This window comes from Centropristis striata, chromosome 16 (assembly GCF_030273125.1).
Source record: "Centropristis striata isolate RG_2023a ecotype Rhode Island chromosome 16, C.striata_1.0, whole genome shotgun sequence".
Taxonomy (NCBI): domain Eukaryota; kingdom Metazoa; phylum Chordata; class Actinopteri; order Perciformes; family Serranidae; genus Centropristis; species Centropristis striata.
The window spans coordinates 20,456,835-20,483,023 of NC_081532.1; the positions used below are offsets into that span (position 1 = coordinate 20,456,835).

At 38.8% G+C, this 26,189-nt stretch overlaps 2 protein-coding genes across 2 annotated transcripts; both read right to left on the reverse strand.

Moving 5' to 3' along the window:
- Positions 1–5,698: 5,698 nt before the first annotated feature.
- LOC131988575 (potassium voltage-gated channel subfamily S member 3-like) lies at positions 5,699–7,473 on the reverse strand. The gene has a single exon (XM_059353718.1). It carries the CDS (start codon positions 7,449–7,451, stop codon positions 6,150–6,152), a length of 1,302 nt encoding a protein of 433 aa, XP_059209701.1. The 5' UTR covers positions 7,452–7,473; the 3' UTR covers positions 5,699–6,149.
- A 2,933-nt stretch (positions 7,474–10,406) lies between these two features.
- On the reverse strand, positions 10,407–26,182 carry wdr35 (WD repeat domain 35). The gene is made up of 28 exons (XM_059353975.1): positions 25,752–26,182; positions 25,544–25,661; positions 24,172–24,243; positions 23,931–24,023; positions 23,718–23,846; positions 23,405–23,538; positions 22,456–22,621; positions 22,203–22,348; positions 21,703–21,828; positions 21,164–21,349; positions 20,995–21,030; positions 20,831–20,891; positions 19,572–19,716; positions 18,672–18,741; positions 18,175–18,228; positions 17,974–18,083; positions 17,650–17,869; positions 17,475–17,555; positions 17,096–17,232; positions 15,584–15,787; positions 15,261–15,407; positions 14,497–14,629; positions 14,261–14,371; positions 12,911–13,075; positions 12,690–12,830; positions 12,435–12,591; positions 11,720–11,960; positions 10,407–10,783 (listed from the first exon to the last, which is right to left on the reverse strand). The coding sequence occupies exons 1-28, from the start codon at positions 25,773–25,775 to the stop codon at positions 10,633–10,635; spliced, it is 3,558 nt and encodes a 1,185-aa protein (XP_059209958.1). The 5' UTR covers positions 25,776–26,182; the 3' UTR covers positions 10,407–10,632.
- Positions 26,183–26,189: the final 7 nt, after the last annotated feature.

Below are 26,189 nucleotides of genomic sequence, written 5' to 3' on the forward strand. Positions count from 1 at the left end.
TGTATTCTTATTGTGGGAGATGCAACATAAGAAGTTAATAGAGCTAAATCTCCGCTTAGCATGCTAATTGCGAATAACAGAATTTGCACATTACATGCACACCGCTACAACGTCTGCAACTCCATAAAACACTTCCTTTTCAAAAGGTACTCACACCATCCAGCACATTGAACATTGATATTCAAATATTATTGGAAAATCGAACCTTGTAGCGCACTTTAAAACTCCGAAAGATAGGTAGGCTAAATAGACTTACAGATGAGATGAGTCAGGCGTGCAAATCCAGAGTGAATTGGGTTACTGACCAGTAGGGCCAGATTAACACTTTGCTGTACCCTGGGCAACAATATTCAAGGGCCCCATCATCACAACCCCAGAATCACCATAATCTGGCAAAATATAGAATAAATTACAGTAATGTACAGTTAATATACTCAATACATCAATAACCAACTGTCATCAAGTGCATTTTCATGTACAGATGTGCAAACGCTCATAGAACTACAAATGCATCACAAGGCCACTCACTCACGATGTTATGAAAACAAAACACATCAGCAGCAGTATAACCTGGCAAAATTGACCCACTGCATAGATAATAATAATAATAATAATAATAATACATTTTATTTGGAAGGCGCCTTTCTTGGCACTCAAGGACACAGTAGAAAAAGATAGAAAAAGATAGGGAAGGAAGTGTCCTCAATTTTCACAAAAAAATAAGTTAGCAACCACTTTCAAAGCATCCAATATTTATTTAACAACACCTATTCCCAGCACAAATCTATTGAATTGATAGAGCCATCACAGAGGAAGACAAGACACAAACAAAAATCAAGAATCTAGAATCAAGTAGCATTTTGGTCCTCAGCTCATTTTAAACAGAAATCACCCTGTCACTTCAAAATTCATTTTTAAGCAACGGCTCAGATGGACAGTTTAACATATAAGCAAGAGACAACCAGATATGTTGCTTGTGCCCACACTGCCCTGGGCCCTTTAAATGTCTTGGGCCCCTCGGCAATTGCCCAGTTGCCCATATGCTTAATCCGGCCTTACTGACCAGGTGTAGGCCTATTACACAATGGGGAGGAGCTCCCCTAAAAGGCATCCAATTGGAAACAATGATATTTTGAAAAATGAATGAAAAAATCTTCAAAATCAAAGATGCACACCTTCATGCCATGCGAAAGCCACATACGAATCTTGCGAAATATACCCTAGACACACATTCTCACACACACACACACACACACACACAGACGCTTCTTGCTTTTATAGATAGATTAAAGAAAAGTTTTACAGCATGGGAGGCAAAACATAGTCACCTTAAATATTAGAGGAACTTAAGTTGAAGGAAAATGACAAATGACAGCACACATGTATCGATGTATGGTTAAATTAACAGACTGACCCGCAGCACCTGCATAGCTGACTATTTGTCACAACACATATAAGTAACTTTCCTTCAGTTCAGAGAAGGAAAACTACAGTCAGATGAATACAAGTAGGGGATTTTAGGAAAGAAACATGATCAATACAAGACAAAGGACAAGAACAGGGTACTGGCCTGCTGCTCAGCTTCCAATAAAATGGACATGTTGGATTTACGCTGACCTCACACGCTTTATCAGTATTGAAACAAAACCACAATCCTGCCCTATACCACAGCCTGGAGAAACTCTTCTCTGTCAGCAGAATGTAAATATCTTTGAGTAAAGCAGCTGTGAAACAACATTTCTGTTGTTGGAGTCTGTTGTTAAATTCCTATATGAAAATAGTGTTATTTTCTCTGAGGTGCTGAAATGAATTATGAACTGTACCACTGACCTGCTGTGTGACAAATGAACCTGACCTTGTTTCTCCTTCATACTCCTCACCTTCTTTACTCTTACTCCTGTCATGCTGTAAAAAATGCATCCTCTGTTTAATCTATGCTTTGGTTGTCATTTTACTTTAATCAGCACTTTTTTTCTCATCAATCATGCTGTACAGAAAATGTGATGAGACACCACAGTGTAGCTGAAGTCAGCCGCTATACTGCAGCAATACTGACCGTGTTTAATCATGTCAATGTGTCAGAAGAGCGTAATATGACTTTATCTGTGTACCAGCGTCCTTCAGACATTAATAGAAATGAAATCCAAGCATGGACACTTTCCTTGAAATCAAACACTTTCTTGTCTAGTTTCTGGGATGTGAGTCAAGTGGTTGGCACAGAGAGACACAGTGTAATTTAATCACGACAAATGAATTTGCTTAGTCTGCAAAGACAGATGTGTAACTGAGAGCATTTCATAGACTGAACTGTGCACTTGTTTAAAATGTAACTTTAATTAGGTACAGTGGGGACATATTCTAGGAAACACTGCACATGCTTACAGCTAAAAATTTCAAGTTAAACCACATGCTACACACTCATCTGATTGTGTATATATATGATCATGTGCATCTGTTATTTCCCTTTCCTGTCACTGTCCTGTGTGCTCGGATTAAATCGATTTTCATCCTGAGATCTGATTACATCTCAGACTGAATATAAGACGTAGAAGCATATTTGCTACCTTTTATTCTTCTTTGTCCCTTTTCTTTTTCAGGTGCTGTTTTCCTCCACTGCAAAAGTTGCATTTCAAGAACAAGCCCTTCATTTGAGCACAACATGTTCATTCTGAGGGAATGTGCATGTGCTGAGTAAGCAGAGCAGCTGATAACCCTGCAAGGGTAATTAAATAGAAATTGATTTCAGGCTTGTGAAGCCACTGTGAAACCAGCAAAGCAGTAACAGGCTAAACAACATAGTTAATAATCATTAGACATGGACATATTGAGACATGTGGCTCAGGCCCTGCTCGATAGCCAGTAAACTGCTAGGCAGGCGTTATTATGGTGCTCGAGTAAGAAAGCATTCAAGATGGGCTGCAAAAAAAAAATTCTTAGATGTGATAACTTACTTTCAGAAAACAATGAATCACCAGATATCAGCAACTAAGCCAAATCTCAGAATGATTCTGTGTATAAAAAATAAATAAAAAAAAGTATTGTCACGTTCAGGCGTCAGCAGTCTGATCAACCAGATCAAGTAGGGATGTTCCAAAGCAAAATTACAATTACAGCAGTCAACAACTTTCAATGTACACAATGGGCATGTCAGTACTTAATTGGATTATTTGGCCACTTGGGGGCAGCACAACAAGCTGTGTAGGCAATATTAGCAGAGTAACACTATGATATAAAGCATTCAGCAGAGTCATATTTGTGTCCAAATTTCTAGCTGCTTTATTGTCTCCAACATCTCCTGAAAAGACGTTTACCTTTTAAGCTCTTTTACATTACATTACATGTCATTTAGCAGACGCTTTTGCCCAAAGTGACTTACAGTAAGTGCGTCACTATGTTAACCAGCAAGCTATAGGGTAATTACTAACTTTGTCTGCCAGCTGTAGCTGGCTGAGCAGGTAGTGTACAATAGGTTTAATCACCAAAAACAGCTGTTAGCTGGGAAAAACACTATTTTATATGGTGTGAAACCAAAACAATTAGCTGTTAAGGCGTTGAGAGGTACTGCAAAGTTGAGTGATCTTTCTCTTAGCTATTCATACGCATTTTAGGTTGTAGGATTTACTTATTATATTTTTGATAGGGATGGTGCAATTTGATATAGTTCCGATATAAAAGCATGAAACTGATGTGCTGCACATGAAGTTTATGGCTCTTGTTACTTCTCAACTCAAGAGAGTAATGACTGAGAGAATGCTGAGAGTGACTGAAATAGTACACTTGATTGAACTTCAAACGAAAATCTATAATAATTGTTTTCATAATGTAGCCTAAATGATATCCTAGGGAATATAATGATCAAACAAACAAACAATAAATAGTCTGAACTGCAGCTCAATTCAACAAAGCTCATGGCATATTTTCATATTTGCAAGGAGCTTCGAGTGGCATGTCACCCCTCCTGCATGTTAGCTGTTAACATCCATGTTACCATCCTGTCAGTAAAATCAACATCATATCAACAGCTTCATGTTGGTCATTCTCAGGTTTTCTGATAAGAGCACTCCAACAGCATGGATGCTTTCTCTATGTTCATGTGTAGAAACCACCTGGCTGTCCTTCAGAATTGAGATGACCACAGATATTGCTGACGGCGGTGTTCACTTAAAAAGGCCGAAGCAATGAACTAAATCAGAGTGTAATACAGCGTGACTTTGAGTATAAAGAAAAGGACGCAGGAGGAGGGACCCAACATGAAAGGTGACCATACCCCTGTGTGCTGACGTAGACTTTATTTAAGGGCTGAAGCCAAAAGATACTTAGCAATTCTCTGGCAGCTGACAGCTGCAATATACCACAAATGTTGTAGTCATCAGCTGCAGGTGAGAATAATCTGACCACAACACACAGTAATTGTAGGGGCCATGGTTGAAATATAAGTCAGCTGGTTTGAGACAGAAGTTTCTGCTGTCTACAGTGTTGGCAAACCTTTGAAGGGCGACTCAGATATTTTGGTTTGTTTTTATTGATCGTAACATTGTTATCTGTGGAAGAGATCACACAGATAAAACATATGCGTCAGTACTGCTGATGAAGATAACCACAGCAAGAATCAGAGCATTAAACCACAGCACGGCTGAATGTTGGCTTGCATATATATTCAACACAACTGTGAAATATAACCTGTAAACGACGGCAATGGAAGAGGTACAAATCCTGTTAGTGACAAATCCAGACACAACTTTATCGTCCAGTTTCAGCTTCTCCATTCAAAGACTTGCATTACTCATCGTGGGATGAGTTGTGGATTCAGCACCTTCTAAGGATTTGTTATTGACTTCAGCTGATGTTGACCCAGGCACATTGATTAAGAAATAATTACTCTGATGACCCAGCACACAACAAGAAACCTCTCACTAGATTGCACAATTAAAAGTCTTTTGACACGAAATAAAGCAGAGACATGCCAACAAGACGCTTGGATCAATAGCAGATGAGAACTGCAGCAGCGTGGCAGTAATGAACACAGGCCTGGACAAAGGACATAAACAACTACAGAATGCTGTGTCATATTTTTTGAGTAGATACAGATTTGGAAATTCAAAAACCTGCAATAACTAAATACATAGTCTTGTACTTTTAAACAATTACTACAATTATAAAGCCAATAAAGTTAAAGGAGCAGTTTGACATTTTGGGTAATTGCTTAAGTAAACTGAAAAGATTGACACTACTCCCTTCAGGAGCTAGAACCAGCAGACAGTTAGCTTAGCTTAGCATGAAGACTGAAAACCAGCTGGTCGGGATCTGTCCAAACATAACAAAATCTACCTACCAGTACCTCTAAACCTCACTAATTATGCTCAATCTGTCAAATTCTACTAATCTGAACTAGTATAGTGTGCTGTTACCGTTTCTTGTTACAGATTGCTGTGCACTATTTCTTGGCCAGGACCAGTAACTTCCAGTTTCCATTGGCCAAAAACTAGTTGAACAGAATTTTGTTACTTTTGGACAGGGTATCCTCCCCCTATTTCCAGTCAAGACGTGACTCTACCGCTGCTGTCCTCTAGCTGAGTTAGCCGTGCTGCCAGGACTGGAAGCTGGTTCACTAAGGGAATTTTGGTGCGTACACCACAAACATGAGAGCTTTGGACCACTGGGAGTTGGAGGTTTTTAAGTTTCTGGTGTCGTGCCTTAACCAGAGCAAAGGTAAAGCTGCCTGTTCGGACATCCTGGCTATCCGAAATGAAAGTGCAAGACAGATGGTCTTTTTCGCTAATGTATTAAAAGTGATATTAGCTCGCTTGCTATGTCTTGTGCTGCTGCACTTGGTTGATGTTGCTGTTTGCAAAGTTTAGCACTAGTTTTTAATCATAGGCAATGTAATGGTGGAAAACGGTTAAGGAAATTTCCCAAGATGTCAAACTATTCCCTTCCCCTGAACATATTTGTCACAACACAAGAAATAAAGACTTGACCTTTAAATACTAAGCCCCCATTTATTTAAGTCATATCTATTACAGTTCACTGTGCAACCAACACCTTTTCCCCGTTCATGTATCATGATCAGAGTCTTTTACAACTTCTCATTAGTTGTGAGTAATGAAGGAGTTTGTGGCATTAAAAGTTTTGACATGGAACTCTTTGGTTCAGTTATTGCTCTGTTTGAGATCTAGATGTTTTTGTCTCTGATAGAACTTGGAGAATTTATTGAAGATGTTGGTAATGGGCAGAGCGACGATCAGCAGCCCACAGATGATGCACAGGGTTCCTATCAGCTTCCCAGCAAGTGTAACAGGAAAGGTGTCCCCGTAGCCCACGGTAGTCATGCTAATGGTGGCCCACCACCAGCCAATAGGCATAGTCTGCAGCTCTGACTCCTGAGATTCATTCTCTGCAAAGTAAATGAGAGCAGAAAACACTGAAATGCCCACAGACAAGAAAAGCAACAGCTGTCCAATTTCACTGGAGCTGTGCCGCAGTGTGGCACCAAGAGAGCGAAGGCCTACTGAGTGGCGAGCCAGTTTCAGTATGCGGAACACTCGCATCAACCTCAAGATCTGCACCACTTTTCCAACATTCTCCAGGTCTGTGTTCTCACCTTCATCCATTATATCACAGGCCATTGTGACATAGAAGGGCATAACTGACATTAAGTCAATAATATTAAGAACACTGCACAAGAACTTCTTGGCTGATGGTGCAACAGTCAGTCGAAGAATAAACTCTGCAGAGAAGAAGAGAACACAGACGCTCTCAAAGAAAGCCAGCACTGGGTTTTCAATCTCCTTCTCATTGTGGTCCACTTGCTGGAAGTCCGGCATGCTGTGGACACACATGGCGATGATAGAGACAATGACCATACTTAGAGAAGCTACAGCCATTACTTTGGCTGAAGTGGAGTATCCTGGATTCTCAAGTCGAATCCAAATATTCCTGCGGACATCTGCACACCACGAGCCTTCAAACATTCTGACGTCTTCCTCCGAAGTTGACAGTTCCTCCATAGACGAGTCAGAGCTGTGGAACTGCAGGTCATCACTCCTTTGATCCCAGTGCTTATCTTCAGCAAGCTCTATTAGTTCAAGGAATTTGTTGCTGCAGCAAAAGTCTAGGTGGCGCTCCTTGATGCCCCAATACTCAATTTCTTGAATAAATGAAACTACGCACAACCCGTCCACCAGGTGGATTTTGCCCGTGAGGTAGAAGTTGAGAACGTAGCAGAAAAAATGTGGATTGCGGTCAAAATAGTACTCCATTTCAGCAGGACTGAAGTCATCACAGAGCTCCAGGGCCGCTTCTTTGGAGCTGCAACACAGAAGGCGACCCAGACGTGTTTGTGGGAACCGTTTCAGAACGGTGTGCTCCATTCTCTGTTTGAACCCACCAACATTGACATTAATAAAGCAATCATCAGGGCTGTGCAGATTGAAGATCTGTCCATACATCATGATGAAGCTGTTTGATGGTGTTCAGCTTGATGAAAATCTCAGACGCTTCGTTGCCTGCACACAAAGAAACTGAAATTAGAACACCTCACACATTTGACTATATTGAAGTGTGTTACATCAGAGCTGTCGAGTATTGCGTTGCATCTGGGTTTCTGTGGCATCCTGTAATGGAATGAATTAGTGACAGCACAACTTCCTGTTTATTAAGAAGATAAACCATTAACATAAGGCATTAAAAGTTCATAGTAACATCTACACATTAGACCTCATACCTATTATACAGAATGCATTTGCATGATATGAAGAACATCATTAATAATAAATAAATAAAATAAAATAAACCAAGCCTCAACACATTAACAGCTTGCTCATTAAACTTAATGTATTGGCTGTCAGTGTCTCACAGCATAAAACTACTGATTATCAAATTATAGTTGTTGTTTTTTATTTTTTTTATTTTTATAAAATACCTATTAAAGCAAGCATGGACAACATTTGGCTTGGTTTTGGTCACAGTCATCAATAGCTGCAGTCACCGTTGCTTGTAGCTCTAAAACGAGCAGCACTGTCTTACTTGTATTGTGTTACACTGTAATTTGGCGTTTCAAGTTGCAGTTACATGGCAAACCAAGGTCAGATTTGACATGTTTCTGCAGCCATAAAAGTTGTCACCGTTTTAGACTTTAGAAATAATCGACGTGGAGACATACAAAGTAAAATAGTAAAGTGAAATTAACCAGACTTTGTGCGCCAGTTGCAAGGACACTGAGAATTACGCACCAAATATTCCTAAACAACTGCGCGCAAAATATTACTTAACAAAGATAATAACTCTCGCTGCATGCGGATAATAATTCCTCTGCAAGCAGCTTAAAAATAAACTTCTAAATTGGATGAAATGATCACAGCAGCGTACCTGGCCATGAGTTGTTCTGTCGTGTGACTGCTGTTGTCCTTCAGTCCGGAGTGAGCAGTGTGTGTTGCAGTGGTGTGGTGTTTCTGAGTCCAGCGCAGGGCGGAACGCAGCTCCTTACAGGACAATTGATCCCACAGCTGGCACATTATTCCCCACTAACAGGCTGTTTTATATAACTTTAAACTTTAATGTGTTACCAGTGGCCAGGGCGCGCCAGTTCATTAAGGTGTACCAAATGTATCACTGTAAATATTTAATGACTCTTTAGGCTAAGTGCCCATATTGTCCTTTAATTTCTGCCTTCTGTTCTCTTGGCCAATGGGGGTATGAAGACTAAATGAAGACATTTGGCTTCAAAGAAATAAAATAAAATAAAAATAGTAATGAGATCGTACAGCATACTATCAACGTTTGCCAGTGGATAATTCGCAGAGGTAGAGTTTGATGACCTGGCAGCAGAGGGAGGAAAAAAATGTGCAAGAGCTTGGGAAGATTTAGTGTTTGAATATAGCTGAAGGTGGCAAACTGTTTTGTTTATGCCATGAATATCTACAGATGCCACAGTATTATGTGGTGCACCTTTAGATGGCATAACATCAATAGAATATATAGGCCCAGGTTAAAACTGAATAAAAAGACTCAATTAGGTACAAATGTGTTGTTGGTAACAGAAAGCCTAAATACAGAATTAAATCCAGTAAACAGGATGTATAGTATAATTACTTCAATTAATTGAGATGGTGGAAAAATAGAAATCTTGTTTTTTCATTCTGGTCCAACATTGTCTAAAGTATTTGTTGGCAGAGTTTTTCAACTATTAAGTCAAAGAGATACTTAGAATGTCTCACAGCTTTTATCTAACATCATTATTTTTGAAAAAAACCATTGACCATTTGACATTGACCTGACCTGACCCACCTTTTGTGGAGAGCCCAAAGAAACACTCGTACATTTGATTTGGCCTTGTCCATGTACAAAACAACTGTGGAGTAAACGATTTATTGCAGATCATAACTACTCTCACTTCGTATTGCTGTGGGAAATTTATTGTTTGGGTTAATTAATGATGACACAATGCAGTGTGTTCACAATTATATTTAATTAATCAGCTTTTTTTCCTAAATGTTATACTCCTGAATCCAAATTGTTAAGCTAAAAGCCAAACTCTACAGAGCTGACTGTCCATATCAAACAACACATCCCCTTTACAACTGAATGTATTCAAGCTTTTAAAATCTATTTGTACTTTAAGCTTTAAAAGATACTTATTTAACACATTTTTCTCTTTTGTTTTCTATAACTTCCTTTAGTCTTTCTGGCATTTTGTAATTATAGACATTTAATTACTTATTGACATGCCAAATTACAGAAAATATCCTCACAAAATACTGTTGTTACAGTATCCTTAAAAGTAGAACAATGAGTCCTGAAATTAGACAAAATGAAAAATAGCTTCATTTCTATATATAAGGACAGCCTATGATGACGTAGCCTGCTCATTGATACCACTCACTGACAGTAGAGGGCAGGAGATGACTGTCTCAGAGGCCAGTAACCATACAGGAAGCAAACAGCAAGAGCCACTTCAGTCTAATGTAATTTCAGCAACACTTAGTGTTCTTTGAAATACAATCAATGTTGGGACAAGTCTGTTAAAAAGCATTTGTGGCAGAAAAAGGCCTATCAGGCACCAACAATTAAACCACAACAGAAGCAGCACTTAACTGTAAACCAGCTCCTCCTTATTATGAGCGAACTAACCTCTGGAAATATTCCACAGAGGTATTTCATCTGGTTGGATGTACTCATCAGTTCCTTACAGACGGTCAGCAATATTACTTATTTGTTATGCACTATTCCAAAGTGACCACAGTAGAGTTCTGAGTAAGCACTATGGATGGTGTGTGTAGTGACTGCTAGTTTCCAAATTAACTGGTAGTCATAATGGTTTGAAAACAGTATTTTTTACCACATTATTTACAGTGATAAAGAACTCAACATTAAAAAGGTCAGCAAAATAAAAATCCAAGCTCAAAACATTTGTAAATTGTAATAATGTGACAGTTTATTTGCTGTTTGTTTTCATAGAAAAATAAGTAATACATTTAACTAAAGACATAAATCGAAGCTCACTGAGTAAGTTTAAAACAAGTGCTGCCATTTCCACAAGTAGACTATTTTAAGTAAATTTGCTCACAAGTTCATAGACATATTTAATGTATCCAGGCATTACTATGTGAAAAAGTTTTCTTATGGGACTGAGCTTCATGCTACAGGACTGTGACACAGAGGGCAACAGTTGTATTTGCTGATCTCCTGCGCTAGAGCACAGTGTTTACACACACTGCACATCCAGAACTGGTACTCCTGGATCGGTACACCTGTCACAATGCATGTGGGTAGTTTTCCTTCGGCCCTGTAAGGGGAAAAATAAAAGCAAGTTAAATTCAGGGATTATTGTGATGTACATAGTAAGGCTACAGAGAAGCCAAGTAAAAGGGTTGAAGGAAGACAAACAGCTTTTAGAGTGTGGACAATTTACATTTTAGTGATAAACACATACACCAAATGTTCCTGGTCTCTGTCTCTATACTCTTTATTGGACTACCTGCAACTGAGTGTAGCATTAACGCAACAAAGTGTCGTGTTAGAATACAACACCAGAGCTAACAACCTACTAAACTCTGTATTTTCCTTTGATAAATGAAACTACCTTTTAATTGTAGATTTCTATCATTTCCTTGGTCACCATTAACTTTTAGAGAAAGTTACTCTGTAAACAATCTAAAATATACATCTTAATATTACTAAAACATTTCTGAACTTTTGTTTTGACAATGGCTAGTTGGTATAGATCATTTTAAACGTTGCTGTAATAATAAACTACCTCTGGACTTTTAGTATTATCAGAATTATACTTTTGCTGACTCTGGCTCATAGTACTGCTTCATAATTTGATGCCAACAATTTCAAATCCCATGATTAATAATAAATTGTCACAACCTTCTTAAAACCACTGATACATTGAATCTTGACATTTCTGAACAACTGCAACTCCTTCTCATTCCCTACTCTACCCTATGCACATACTGACACTTTGTCAGCAGTTTTAAACACTAACACATAAGAATGTGTACCACGTAAACATGTTTTTTGCTTTAAAATTCACACAGGACACAAACCGTGTCTCCCGTGAATTTCTCAATAGATCAACTTGTCGTTCAAAATACTTTTTCTTTATTAATTTCTGTTAGTTGCCAGCCCTAATATTAATGTAAAGTTAAGGCCACAAAGTTTAAGAAACTAGTCTCCTGTCAGTGTTTGGAGCCAGAGTTTGATCTGGTGCCCTCACCCCTCTGATGATCCAAACGACTCTATTTTGTGGTTGTCCTTTGGGGTGTGCTTGGTGAAGATCTCCAGGGCCAGATCCTCATAAGGCTGCCGCTGCTCAGGATTCAGACTCTCTAGGGACTCCAGCTTGATGAAGGCCTGTGAACATGTGCCGAAGGCCCCGTTGGCTGCAGAGCAAATAGCGAGCAGAGAGTAGATCTCCACCGCTGGGATGATGTCCTCATACTCCCGCAGGTGAAGGGCTTCAAACATGGAGAAACAGTCAGACTACAACTCTGTCTTGTTGTATCTATTATAGGGAATTTACTTGACAGAATAAGTCCAAACTCTGTCCAAGTAAAAAATATAATATTTGTAAAATATACAATGGCTCATTCTTATGTTTTCTAGGTTCTTTTTCTACTTTTACTAGTTAACATAGGTGGGAAAGATATCAATCTAATGACTGTCCGACTTATTTACTGTACACTAATTATACTCAGGTATCAAATACTATTCAATAATGTAACACATATCACAATAACAAGTGCACTTTGAAATATTGGAAAAACAACCAGGGCAACATTATAACTCATGACACTGTCTATTAAGGAGAAAATGCACTATACAAACTAAATAATAGCTCATGAACTCAACTCCTGTCTTTGGGTCTTTGTGGAATATACTCTATAATAATGATTACATTATATGGTGAAGTGTCATGTGTGATTTGGCACCTGTGCGCATGGCATTCTCCATGTAGCCTTCATACAGCTGCCTCTGAGCAAGCAGAAAGAAGTGATAGGCCTCAGCTCCACGCCAGGCGTTGTCCACTATGCGATTATCTGAAGTGGTTGCATCTTCCTCAAGCAGACCGGCAAGTGCAGATGTTGCCTAATCACAGTAATATAGTATTTATATTTTTTTTGAAGTTTTTATGAAAGAAAAATAATACAATTGTAGCATATGAAGTATAAGTTGTAGCATATTACCTCAGACTTCTTCCCTTTGGCTTTGCTCTGCTGTGACGTCTTCACCTGCTCGTGGTAATTTTCAACAAGGCGTGCTGCCAGCACGTAGAGCTTCTTCACCCGCAGTGGTCGGGTCCTTTTCTCCGCCTCCTCATCTGCTATCTGGAACAGCAGTGGCAAATCATTTTTCACATAACACTTTTTTCAAGTATTAAAGGTAATGAGCATGAGCAGTTTCATACCTTAAACATGAGTTTGGCTGCTTCAAGGAAGTGGTGGGCTTTCCGATATAGTTCTACCGCCTCTAAAGTTTTATTCTTCTCAAGAAGATGTGAAGCGTATTTGGAAAGAAGAGATTTGATCTCCTTCATGTTGTGGGTCCTGGCAAGCTCCACAGCTTTGTTCCACTGCAAGAAAATCACAACCTTTATTAAAAAACAAAATTACACAATAATAACTTTGTTTGTAGCGTTTTGAATATGGCATTCGTCAAATTAATCTGAAATAATAATCATAGACGTCAGTGCTATAAATACAATATTTACTTCAATCAAGATTTCTGTTTTTTTTTCACAAGAAACACAAGAACCCACTTTATTTTTCAAAGCAGGGCCGGTTATTCCTACAGGCCACCAAGGCGGCTGCCTAGGGCGCCAAATTGGCAGGGGGGCGCCCCCTTGTGGCGCCCTTAAGCATACATCTTTGTTTCAAATGTACATTTAAATTTCATTTTTATGTTTATTTTTATTGCATTTGTATGTCTACATTTTATTTATTTTCAGTCTTTGCCATTCTTAATTTGATGAAGATCTGTGTTTTCTTATTTATTTATTCGTATTTTCAATTCAGTTGTTGTTGGTAAAGTTCCAAAGTTTCTAAAAATAAAAATGTTCTGAGACCATTACCTTGCTTGTAGTTCATGTATCAAATATTAGTGTACAGCATAATACATATAACATAGTGTACCTATATCAGAATGAATACATGGAATGGATGTGGTTCGGGGGGGGCGCAAAATCTCAATATCGCCTAGGGCAGCCAATGGGCTAGAACCGGCCCTGTTTCAAAGAATCGGGGCATGAGCCAACAGGAAGTTAAGGCAACGGTTAAAGTGACAGCCTGTTTATTTCATTGTCAAAAACACAGCATTAGCACAGCAGGAGAAATGGCATTGAGGGGAGGAAATTAGGACTGCTTCTTCTTTCGGGCGAACACAGGGTCAATTACAGCACAAATTTAACATCCGTTAAACTAAAGCCAGCTGTGGCTCGACCTTTTTCAGTACAACAGCTGCAGCTTGCATGATTTATCTAAATTAATTTTTATTTTTTTTCAAAACCTGATCAAAGAGCAGTTAAACAAACATCTTGAGCCAAATGGTAAAATTTCCATTTGGAGAGGAAAGTTTGAGAGCAGCATTCACACTTCACTTCTAAATATCACTCAGGAAGAGGATGGGAGTTGGAGGACAGCAGCTGCCGCAGTGACTGCGGTAGAACAAAGCTATCAAAGTGTGTATGATTACTGAGGGAATGCTGTTCAGAGTGTCACTCAGAAAGTGTGGCGCCACTGGTTTTCTGTCCGTCTCTCACCTGGTTCAGTTGGACACAAGTGTTAACGGCAGCTTTGGGCTGGTTGCACTTCAGGTAGGCCTTCACAGCCTGTTCACACATGCCCACAGTGGCAAGCATCTGTCCAATCTCCTGAGACACAGAGAGGGAGACAGTAGAGAAGCATTAGAGAGTCGCTGATGTCTGAACCTTCTACACAAAGCCTAAAGAGAATTATTCATGTGTTCATTTTGATACAATGTGAAAATCTGGCTCACCGGTAAAAGTTTGTGATTCTCTGGCAGTACAGTGGTCAGCATTTCAAGGCCATAATAGTCCTCTAACATGTAGTAGCATTCTGCCAGCCTCTCCTGGTTACGACCCTGCAGGTAATACTGCACTGCATTCACCCTTGAAACAGAAAGGATTTATATTTAAAACCTACACAGAGTCAGCATTTCACTTGGTTTGTATTTTTTTAAAGACTGTTTCAGAAAAGGTCCTCAAGTGACCATTAGTACATGGACATTGACATTGGTCCAACAATTCTTACTGTTGACTCTTGCTGTGATGAAGTCTCATCCTAGTGTTCTTCCAATATAAGTGATGCGGGACAAAACCCACAGTCCTTTTTCTGAGCAAGACTGAATTTAGCTGAAGCTAATATAAGGCTAAATCAAGTGGTTATCTGTGTAAAGTTATAATCTTTATTGTAAAAAATCTTGTCACTGTTCCGCCCAGTAACCCAATGTGCCAGATGGCTTATTTACACAGAACCATTTGAGATGTCTTCATTGCAAACTGTTTGGAAAAGGACAAAAAATATACTTGACAGGTGACAGGAAGAACCATTTGGGTACCATTGTTTATCAATGGCGGATGAAGGCAGTTGAGATAAGAGTGAAAATATTTTGTATGTTTGTGTGTCTGGACAGAAATGCATTACTCTCTGACACAAGTAGGGGGGGCTCCAAGAAAAAAAGGTTGGGAACTACTGCAGTAAAAGACCAAAGAAAAAAGGGTAAAAACCTCCCCTCAATACCACTTCTGCCTGTCAGCAAAGTAGTCTCCAATTGCGTTGTACGCCTGTTCCAGCAGAGTATCATCACAGTCCCCAGAGCCAGTTTTGAGCAGCTGGAGCACCCTGAACCAGTCGCCCAGCTTGATCCTAAGGCCGATGGCAAGGTCCCTAAAAGAAATACATCATCAGCTGGCAATCATGTCTGAAGAACCAGTGGTGTAGGGTAATCCCGGCATTTAGTATAACAAACTGAACAAAAAAAGCAAAAAAAAAAACCTTAATCAATCAGTGAAAGTGTTGATGTCACCATTAAATATTGCCCTAAAAAATAGTAGTAAATGTACCTGCGATCCATATCCAGGTACATCCGCTCAGCTTCCTCAAACCGGCTGAAGTAAGCTGCCACCTCCGCCTGTTTCATGGGCTCACTCTGCAGGTTGCCCAGTCGCTTGACAAACTCAATGCCCTGGTAGTCTTTGCAGCGGACAAAGGCCTGTTCGGCTGTCTTCAGATCCAGTTTCTGGAGGGCTGCCTCAGCCAGAAGACGCCTGACCGGTTCATAACAGAAAGATGGTTATTTTAGGTATTATGCTGTATGAAAGAATACTGTCTGTATTCGATGCATATGTATCAATCTCAATGATTTGATGAACTCTATGAATAAATGCAAAGATTCAACTGAAAGACTGGAACTGACTTCAATTTTTTCATGTTGCCAGATTTTGAGGGATGGTGCAAGAATTGACACAGCAGCCAGAGAAAACACATAATCTACAGCAATCGCACTGTTGCTTTAAAAGACTTACCATAAATCTCTGATACTCTGTCATAAGTCTCCTACACCAGCATAGAGTATATGCTCATATGATGATATAATGACAGCAGATATTAATTGGTGCTTAACTGACCTGACATCAAAATTAAAACGTCTTTTAAACAGACAATTTAGGAGAAGTTTTTGAGAATTGATTTTGCTGCTTTCTTTTACTGTGCCCCATGTTTAGTTTTATTCAATTGCATATAAATGACACTAGACTGCTGCTGAATGACAACGCACACCTCTATATACATTAGTAGGGTCAATTAAAACTGAGTATTCTGCTTTTTTATGTCTATTAATCCTGTGCATCACAGTCAAGTGCCAACCCCTGGGCCTGACAACTGAAGCCAATGCAGAAGGGCTTTAAACCTGCATCCTTTCTAATGACCAGAAGAGGGCGACTCTGCTGGTTAAAAAGTTCAATAATATACCACCCCCGATTCCAAAAAAGTTTAGACATCATCTTTAACAGAAAAAGAACATAATGGGATCATTTTCTAATCCTTTGTGACATATGTTCAGTTGAAAACTGTTCAAAGACAATATTTTTTATGGTCAAATTGATAAAACCTTTTTGTAAATATAAACTCTGAATTCTGAACTTTATGCATTCTGTTTTTATTTTGGTTTTTCACAGTGTCATCATTTTAAAAAGAAAATCAGGGTTGTAGAAGACTTTGAGAAAATGAATCAACTTTTCACTTGATTTATAGGTTAATGGTCTCAACCGCTAGATTCAAGTCTTCTTCAACGCAGCATGATGTTCATTTTGTACATTTTTTGTACATCATTTTGGCCGTTCACATGCTCACAAGCACAAGCATGCACACAGCCGTGCCAGCTACCACAACTATTTGTTGTTTGTTGTTAACAAAGAACAAAGAGGCTTGGATTAAAACTGACGGAGCGTGATTTCCTTCTCTGATCAGGACTACCAATACTCCACTATAGCTTTACATAGTGAATCGTTGTTTTTTGCTATATTATTTTTCTGAATATGTTGAATCAAAAGTAAAGATACAAATGTTGCTTTTACCAGAGTCTTGGGTGAGGGTTATCTTCAATGAACTGTGAGGCATCTTCAATCCCCACTTTTTCAATCAATGCACGACTGTCTCTCAGGGAGCGGATCTCAAAGTTGATGAGGTTGTCTTTATTAGGCCTCTCTGGATCCTGTAAAACACGATCCATAACGGTTTCAGTAAATCAACAAATATAAACAGCAAAGATAAATTAAAGTAGTTATGAGAAAAGCCTATTTTCAGCACTACAAAGAGATGAATTCTCATCATTTTACAGCTGTTACTCAACAAAGCAGAAGATCAGAATATTGAACAATAAGTAACACTATTGTAAATCTATCTGCTTTAGGATATTTAAGAGGCAAAAAGTGGCATCCAAGTGCAAAGGTTTACCTTCATGATTTCATCAAGCAGGACAGATTTGATTTCCAGGTCTTCAAAGTTGCAAATATACCCAGATGTTTGGATGGGTTCCTGTTTTTTTTAAATAAAATACATGATGGAAACAGTTTATGTTTTGACAGTAAGACAATGCAGCTGACGATCACACAAACACCTGAACACTGACCTCTGGGTCCAGGTTTCTGAAGACATACATCCTGGTCTTTTCCATCATGGCAAACAGATCAGGATTATCATTGGCCCACTTCATATCCCAAACATCCTTACGCTCAAACTTGGATGGATCTCCTGCAGACGCCTGGTTTCCTGTGCCGTCATCTATAGAGGCACGAACTTCCAGGTCCAACAAAGTCAGCACCCCTGCAATGTCGATTATGGCCAGACGACTAAAAGAAATAATAATTACATTTAATAAAAAAATTCAACAACTTTAAAATTTGACAATCTGTTCAGCAACAAGTCTGGTCTGCATTACACCATCAATACTTGCCTGGAGTTGCAGTTCAAGGACAGATAGAAGGCTCTGTTGTTCAATGTGTATTTATGGATGAGAACAACATTTGGGAGGCTGTATCTATGGATCGTGCCAGACTCACGGCCCTGTAAGCACACATACACCCAAACACTCAATATTTTACTTAAATTTTACCTTCTTTAAAAAATTTTTTTATTCAAACGGGGATGTACTTACCACAACCAGAGTCTTATCTGTTGCTGTAATACAACAAATAGGATCTCGAGTTGCCTGAAACAAAACAGAAACGTACATGCGAAACATGACAATTTATACAGTTTATTTGTGGTAAAAAAAAATATTTTTTCTATATAATTTATACACAGATTTTATAGTCTTTGGTACGATTCTTTTGTGAGCTAATAATTAACATGAAATCAAACTACTATAAGTAGTTTGTTTTTAGTATAACAATTTTATACTGAAATACTGTCATGTTAAAAAAACTGAATCCTGTCAATTCTGTGAAATAAGAAAAAAAGGGGCTTCACATTCAAAAGATTTAAAGATAAAATGAAAATGCAATGTATTTGTTCCATGGTATAATATTCTATAGTATACACACTAGGTATAGTATGGCCCAGACGCATCTTCGTAAAGTTATATTTTTTATTTTGGGTTACAACCTGGATGTTATGAAACCTGGGCAACTTGAGAGCTAAAATGTCTCTTACTGTGAAGGCTTTTGCAAAATCTGGACCGCTGTCATTGGCTCCAGATGGATTGCTGTCAATGTGATAGACCCTAGAAAGGCAGGAAGTGAGAACAAATGAGAAAGAGCCAGAGAGACAGACAAACAGTTGCACTTTCCTCTGAGGTGAACTGTTGTCCAGGTGCTAGGATAGCCCTGGCAGAACATTAGGTCGTGCCCGGCCTGTCTGGAACCTCAGTGGCTTATGATTCAGATGAATGAATCCTTTTCATAACACTGTCAGCACCAACACCCCACACTCAAACAGTGAGCCAGTAAACCCAAGGTTTCATCCACTGACTCAAAGAATCTAGCCTTGTGGTTATCTTGCCTTCCTGTAACTTTCCATCATCTGCTTGATGTGTTCTGTAAGTTCTGGCGTGGGCATTTCATTTTGTCCTCATCCACCACCTGGCTTTGTTAAGTACACTTCTTAGGACACCCCAGGGCTCCAGTTTAAAAGTGGGCCAGGTAGGAGCCCATCTATTTTGAATCACTAAGATACTTTGCAATTACATGCCTGCTTGAAAATGTGACATTAAAGAATAAAAGCTTTATTACAGTAACCAGAAAAAAAAATATTATAGTTTGAATTTCTCTGATCTTCACTAAACAGATGCCTGAAACACCTGGTTTCCGGTTCTGACTGCAACAGCTATATCTAAATATCATTAATGCAACAAATATTTTAAAAAAAATGTTCAGTTTGGGTTGTACATTTTGCTGTTTTTCACTGATGGCAACAAAAGGTCCAGAATTGGCTGTTGATGTCTCAAGATGTTTGCCAACACTAACCTGGCAACTGTTAATGTCGAACCATGCACCAGTTTCGATGCAGCACCATCGCATTGATTATGTTAGGCCAGTATATGAAAAAACTTACCTCTCTCTTCCCTCCTTCTTAGTTCTGGTCACTTGGTTGATCTCTAGGGCCGTTAATTTCTTTGCCACTCTGTACTGCCACAAGTAGAAAGCCTCTTTGGATGCAGCAATCACATGTGTCTTGGTCATGGTGACAAACAGCGGATCTGACCAAATATACAAGCGACAGACATAAATTGTGTCATTTGGGAATAACTAAATCAACTGTATCCCCTTTTTATTGTGTCATTCGTTGAGCAATGTATGTGCGCAGCTTCTGGCATCAAATTTCAAATGCAGGGGGTTACCAATAGCACCAGTGAAGAGGAATTCAAAGTTTTTCATTGGTAGTTTTCAAACAATACAATTTCAGTACATACACATGAATAGAAATTAGGTATTTATGTGTTTTTGGGAGGAGAAAAGTTATGTAAAATACACTTCATTCACATCCAGTAAACTATAGCAAACTACAATGAAAGAAATAGAAAATTTGTATTTTTAAATAACTGCATATCACTCAAAAATCACTGTGAATTTATAGACCAATACCAATTTTAAAGGGGGGGGTCACATGTTTTAGCTGGAATGCAAATTCCACAAATGTCTGTAATAGGCTAATATCATCAGATTACACTGTCTGATAATAATACAATAAATACAAGAAGATAATAATAAATGAAATACAAGAAGATACACTTTGACTAGACTGGCATAAAAAGACCACAAGAGAGCCGTCCAAAGGCATACATTTGAACTTGCGCTCTTATTATTATATACAGTATCTACAGTATCTAAACCCACTTAGCCTTTCAAATCTGCACACTTTAAACTGTCTTGACCTGAGCTTCTCAGTCAACATTCAGCCTTGTCAAGCAGAGACAGAATGCTGAATATTTGTGAGATATAAAGAAGCCCAGTGCTAACTGTCTATTTGCTATAGGATACTATGAGCCTATGAAAGATGTAACTGTGGGCGGCAGGTGGCATAAAGCCAACCACCACTTCTCTATACACAGGGTGTGATGTCTCACATTGACTTGAAGAAATACACCAACCTTATGGTAAATAAGGTCTTTGATCGACCCACTGTTATGCCACAAGAAGGTTATTACCAAGTTCACTTCTGTATGCCTGCTGTAAGCAAGCTTGTATAGCACATGGCTTGTTTTGTAGATGGTATAATGTAAGAATAGTCACATTTTCTACCATGTGTTGAGCAGAAAGTGCACAAAAGTGGCACCACAAGATAAATATGCTTTCTTTACTGTATGAACTCACCAATGTCAATGTATTTTGAGTCCAGTGGAGTCCCGATGGAGTTGCACAGAATCAGGACATACTGAAAAACAAACAGTAGTGCAACAATGTCCTACAGGTCAATTTATTGTTCTTCAACAAAACAAATGGTTATTTTAAGTGTGTTGTTTTAATTTGTACATTACCCTTGCAGTACTCCCAGACTCTAGCTCAGCATCCTCCTATGTGGAAAAGAAATAGAAAAGACAGGAGGCGAGACAGCAGATTAAGAATTACCTTTACTATCAGTTTACTGTATCTTCCCTTATTGTATGTAAATGTATTTATTTTTGCTTTTCTCAGAGGTGTTTGTACCTGAGGCTGGGTGTCATCTGCCTTGCTGGCTAGGATGCAGAAGTCCCCCGATGTAGTGATGGACATCAGGCTCTTGACGTATTTGACAAACTTCTCGTTATTTTTGGTGTCCCAGAATACAACACAGTACTCTTGACGCTCAGGCTTCGTGTAGGCATACACCACTGTGCTGCAACAGTAGCCCCACTGTTAAAAGACATAACAGAGCTCATGAGACGTAATGGGAAGGCTTCTAAACTCTGGGAAGAAATATGATCAAAGAAAAGACAAGCTTATGAGAGCCCTTTTTTTTCAAATAAAGGAAAAGTAAGATGAAAACACTGCCTTGTTATGTAGAAAAAAGATCCTGTAAGCCATTGATGAGAAACTTTCTAAAAAAAAATAACTCACTCTGTCATTATTAACTCTGCCCTGAACAACACCTTTTAATTGTACCCATGCTGGTTAAAGTATATATTTTTTCTGTCCAGGAGTGTCTTCAAGAAATGTTTCTTTGCCAAAATCTTGGATACAAGCACGCCACAAGGGTTGACCTTTACCTTGTAGTCTGGTCTTATGTTGGCAAAGTAGATGTAGGAGTCCACAGCCAGGCCAATACGCAGTCCTCCTCCCTCCCAGCCAATTCCTGTCATCTGCTTCCCAGGCACTTTCAGAGTTCTCAGATGCTATTTAAACAAAAAAAAAGGTGCAAATGTCAAATATTTTCTATCTCATCGTGGTCTTATAGCACCACTGGGGCTAGTATGAGTTATAGGTATTCAAGCTACAATTTTTAATCATTATTAGTGACTCAAGAACTTCTCAACCTATTTGTATTTTCAACAGCTCAACAATGTAGCATGGCACAACAACAGAGAAACTGGCATTGCAGGGTATTACAATCTTAAATCAGGCAAAACACAACATGGTATACTTTATCAACTTAATCCATTCTATGTAATTTTTTTTCTTTTTAGTCCCGTTTGTGATGAACACTGCATGGTAGTGTACTTCAAATGCCTAACCTTCATGTATAAAAGTGTAAGTAAGGGAACCTCACCTCTCCAAATGGTGTGTAGAATTGCACAACATTGAATTCTTTCTCCATATTTGAGGCTCTAAGAGAACCTGCTACTGCCAGGACACTGCCACAATGATTCCACTGGATACTGACCACATTCATCAGAGTGTCAATACACACTGGGTCTGAAAAGAAGGGAAGCAGCATAGCTCATCACCATTGGTAAACATTACATTCAAGTGTAATCCGGAGAATATTCTGCAGTTTTAGGAGTTTTTTTCCCCTCACTTACTTTCATCATTCTCGTAACGCATGACCTGGCATCTTCCATTGTCAAAACAGATAGCAAGACATGGACAGTCTGGTTCAACGTAGCCCCCAGTGCCTGCATACCAGTGGATGCCTGCAATACTAACAGCTCCGGTTGCATTGGTGAGACAGCTGATGGTCATTTTCATCTGAAACACAGCATCAACTTATTACTCTGGAGTGGAGTCCACCATCACTCATACGGCAATTATCAGATAATGATCTTCCTGACCCATAGCTCTGCAACGTTAAGACCTGCCGGTTCCCACTCGGGTTTCACTGTTAGCTCTGTCCCCCCGTTTTAAATACTGTTCACGGTGGCGTTTAGCTAAATAAAATTTGCCCCACAATATGATAAGTACTCTGATAATTTATGATTAGGGAATAAATGACCTGACTTTGTCAGATCCAATACCAATACCTTCAGGTATCTGTGAGTACCAATCTCACACCAGTGTTTAATTGATAAGCTGTATGCCTCACTACGTGGAAGTGACTGGCATCAATCTTTTATGGCAACATCAGGCTTGACTTAAACATTGCTTCCCTAACTTTGTTAAACAAAATGTAACAAATAAATACATAGATATAAATGCACTCAGTTGTTATTTATTATTGAAATAATTAATCATGCACAAAATTCTTAAAATTAACAGGATTTACAATTCAAGTGTGTAGAATATACACATAAAAATAATTTGATATCAGTATTGGTGCATCCCTATTTATAACAATAGATTCTGCCTAAACTGACACCTATAAAAATATCAACTGTGCATTGTAACTCACTCTGCACAATTGACTCTGCATTTCAGCTGTATTTTATTTTATTTAAAAAAAAGCATCATATGAGTCAGGAAGCCATATAGTTCTACATGGGTATATAGTAAAATGAATTGACATTTCTATTTCACTCAAGCATATGCACTCACTATGAAGTTTCCTTGATTGTCATAGATTTGAACTTCCCCGTTAGCCATGCCGAAGAGGAGGATCTTGCTGTCTGGCGACCATGCAACATGAGCAAGCTGATTTCCCTTTAGCTCCTTTCCCCAAATCCGGTTTCCTACAAAAAAAAGTGCATTTATCCTCCTGTACATGTTGGTACTCATTCCCCAAGAATGTGAACAAGGAAATCCTTGTCAGGGGAGTCTTAGTGATTTTATTCCAAATCTGATTGGAAAAATATTGTAATTGATTGCCAATTATTATTTTTCCGCAATAACACTGCACATTTGTTTTTACCATCTACAGATCCAACAATGACTGCTCCATCTTCATACACAATGCAGATCTTCTGACCATCAGCGTTCCAACTCATGCTCCTCACCACTGACTTGTTCCGGTTGTTGATCATCTCCTCGTACCATGCACCTTCAGGAGGAGCAAAGACAATCAGTTATAAAAGCCAAACTTATTATAAGAAAATATGAATTTTAATTTGACAGTAGTAATCACCTTTATAGAGCATCCAGACAATGATGAGCCCATTCTGGTCACTGGTTGTCAGCTTTTCATACTGTTCGTTCCATGTCACCACTTGTACTGCACCTGCAAGTGTAGAAATCAGGAATGTCAGATCTTTTTCCTGTGGCTCAGATTTTCGCACTGCCTAACTATGGCTTTATTTCTCTGGATGCTGCCTGTTACTAACATAGTATAATGATAACATGTAAGCCAACTACTGAATATATCTTACCACTGTGTCCCTCTAGAGTCTGGTTCATTGACAGATTACTGGGTGCAGCAAGACCTTTAAGTTTGGCATCATCTGTTGAGAAAGCAGTAAAAGAGACCTGGTTCAGAGCCTTAACAATGCCCAAGCAATTCTCAGTGAGAGAACTGACCAGCACTTGTTTCCAGCATTAGAGCAGTAGTTTAGAGGTAAATACCAGCACAGTTTTCATTGTTTCTTTCAATTCACTGCTGGTGGTTTTCTCTGTTTGTTTAACAACACAATACCGCACTCTATGTGGTGGTAGGTGGTACAGTTTCTACTTACAGCGGCTGGACACTGAGGCACAAGAACAGAGCCAAAAAGCTTATAAAAGTATCAGAAGATTTCTTACACACTGAAAGAGCCGCCGTTTCAAAAATTCTTAAATCTCAATCACATGGGTATTACATAATGGCTTAAAGTCTAACAGATAGACTTGAACACAGAGCTTTATTCATGGAAAGTTATTCATTAAAACCAATATAGATTACATGCTTTAAGCTTTCCTCTTTTATTCTATCCTAGAGCAAACAAGCACAGAACAAACCAGGCCCTGCCAACTTCAGTGTATGAGTAATCAACAGTGGACTGGTATTTTAACTGTGCACATGTCACAGTTAAATGCTGTAAACATTGTAAAATCAATCTTCTACAATTCTACAGTGTCATTTAGCAGATGATTTTATCCAAAGTGACATACATTTAGTCACACTATTAAAATAATCGTCTATGTCATTTTTTGTCAAAATTGTTTTTTTCCCCTTAAATCATCTCCTCATGACGCCGGCCACCTATGGTAAAATCGCCTACATCCTCAGTTGATCAGATCATGTGATTTTACCCCTTTAAGATAATGGCCTATGTCAAGTGTGTGACTTAAGTGTATTTATTATGCCTAAATCAAAATAAAATGTGACTTAGGCAATTTTTTTGAATGTCTGTCATGTTTCTGACAGGCTTGTGTGACTCTTATGTAGACACATTCAAAGTAATGTGTTACCATATCTTGCTTAAGTCACAAAGGCATATTCAAAAAATTGCCTAAGTAATTTATTTCTCTTAAGTTACATAATTTACACACAGTGTTATTACTATGCCATATACGCCATATATGCTATATACATCCTTTTTGAGTGAAATGATCAATAAATGTCATATGTTACACTTTTGGTGAAGTTTTTTGTGTTTCCTGCAAAACTTGAAAAAATGAGTTAGGTGATTATTTTAACAGTGTGACGATTTGTAAACAAATTTTACAAGATTCAGATCCACACGCCTGTCAGGCCAGGGGTAACTATAAATATCTGGGAAATCAAAAGTGTGTGTCCCAGGACTGCCCACTCCCTAAACTTACCTGTCTGAGTTTCAAGCTTGAGTACTCTGAGCAGACCATCGTCTCCTCCACATGCAATGAAGCCTTGATCTTTGTTCCAGGAGACACATTTTAGATGAATATTGTTCGGGATGGCAATCTATAAAAGACGGAAGATTGAGCCACACTTTTAACCAGCGCTCAATCACGTCTATATTTATAGGTGGTTAGGTAGGTGGCAGACACTCACCTTCTTGCTGAGGTAGATGAACATTGCGGTGGTGATAACGTAACAGACCTCTACCAATCTGAAAACCAGTTGCTTACGGCACAGTTATACCTGTTGCTATAACAACACACTAACCTAACGGCAATAAGCAAACTACACAGCTAAAGTGAGCTATTTTTCCAACCTATGTATGCTACATCGTGCGGCCTCTGTTTGGTAAAAGTACCGTTAGCCGTTAGCTTTGCTAGTTACCTGCCTAACGCGCCAGTAAACACCAAAGTAAATACCAAAGACGGTTAACGTAAATGCAGCATCACACATAAAAAGGCGGACTACGGTTATAGTTGATAATGTTGGCAAATGTATAAGAAAGTACTGTTCAAATTCGACGTTTCATTGCTTGTTTTGGGGGACTTCAGCGCTCAGAGGTTGTAGCTTCCCTCGGTTTCCCCTGGTAAC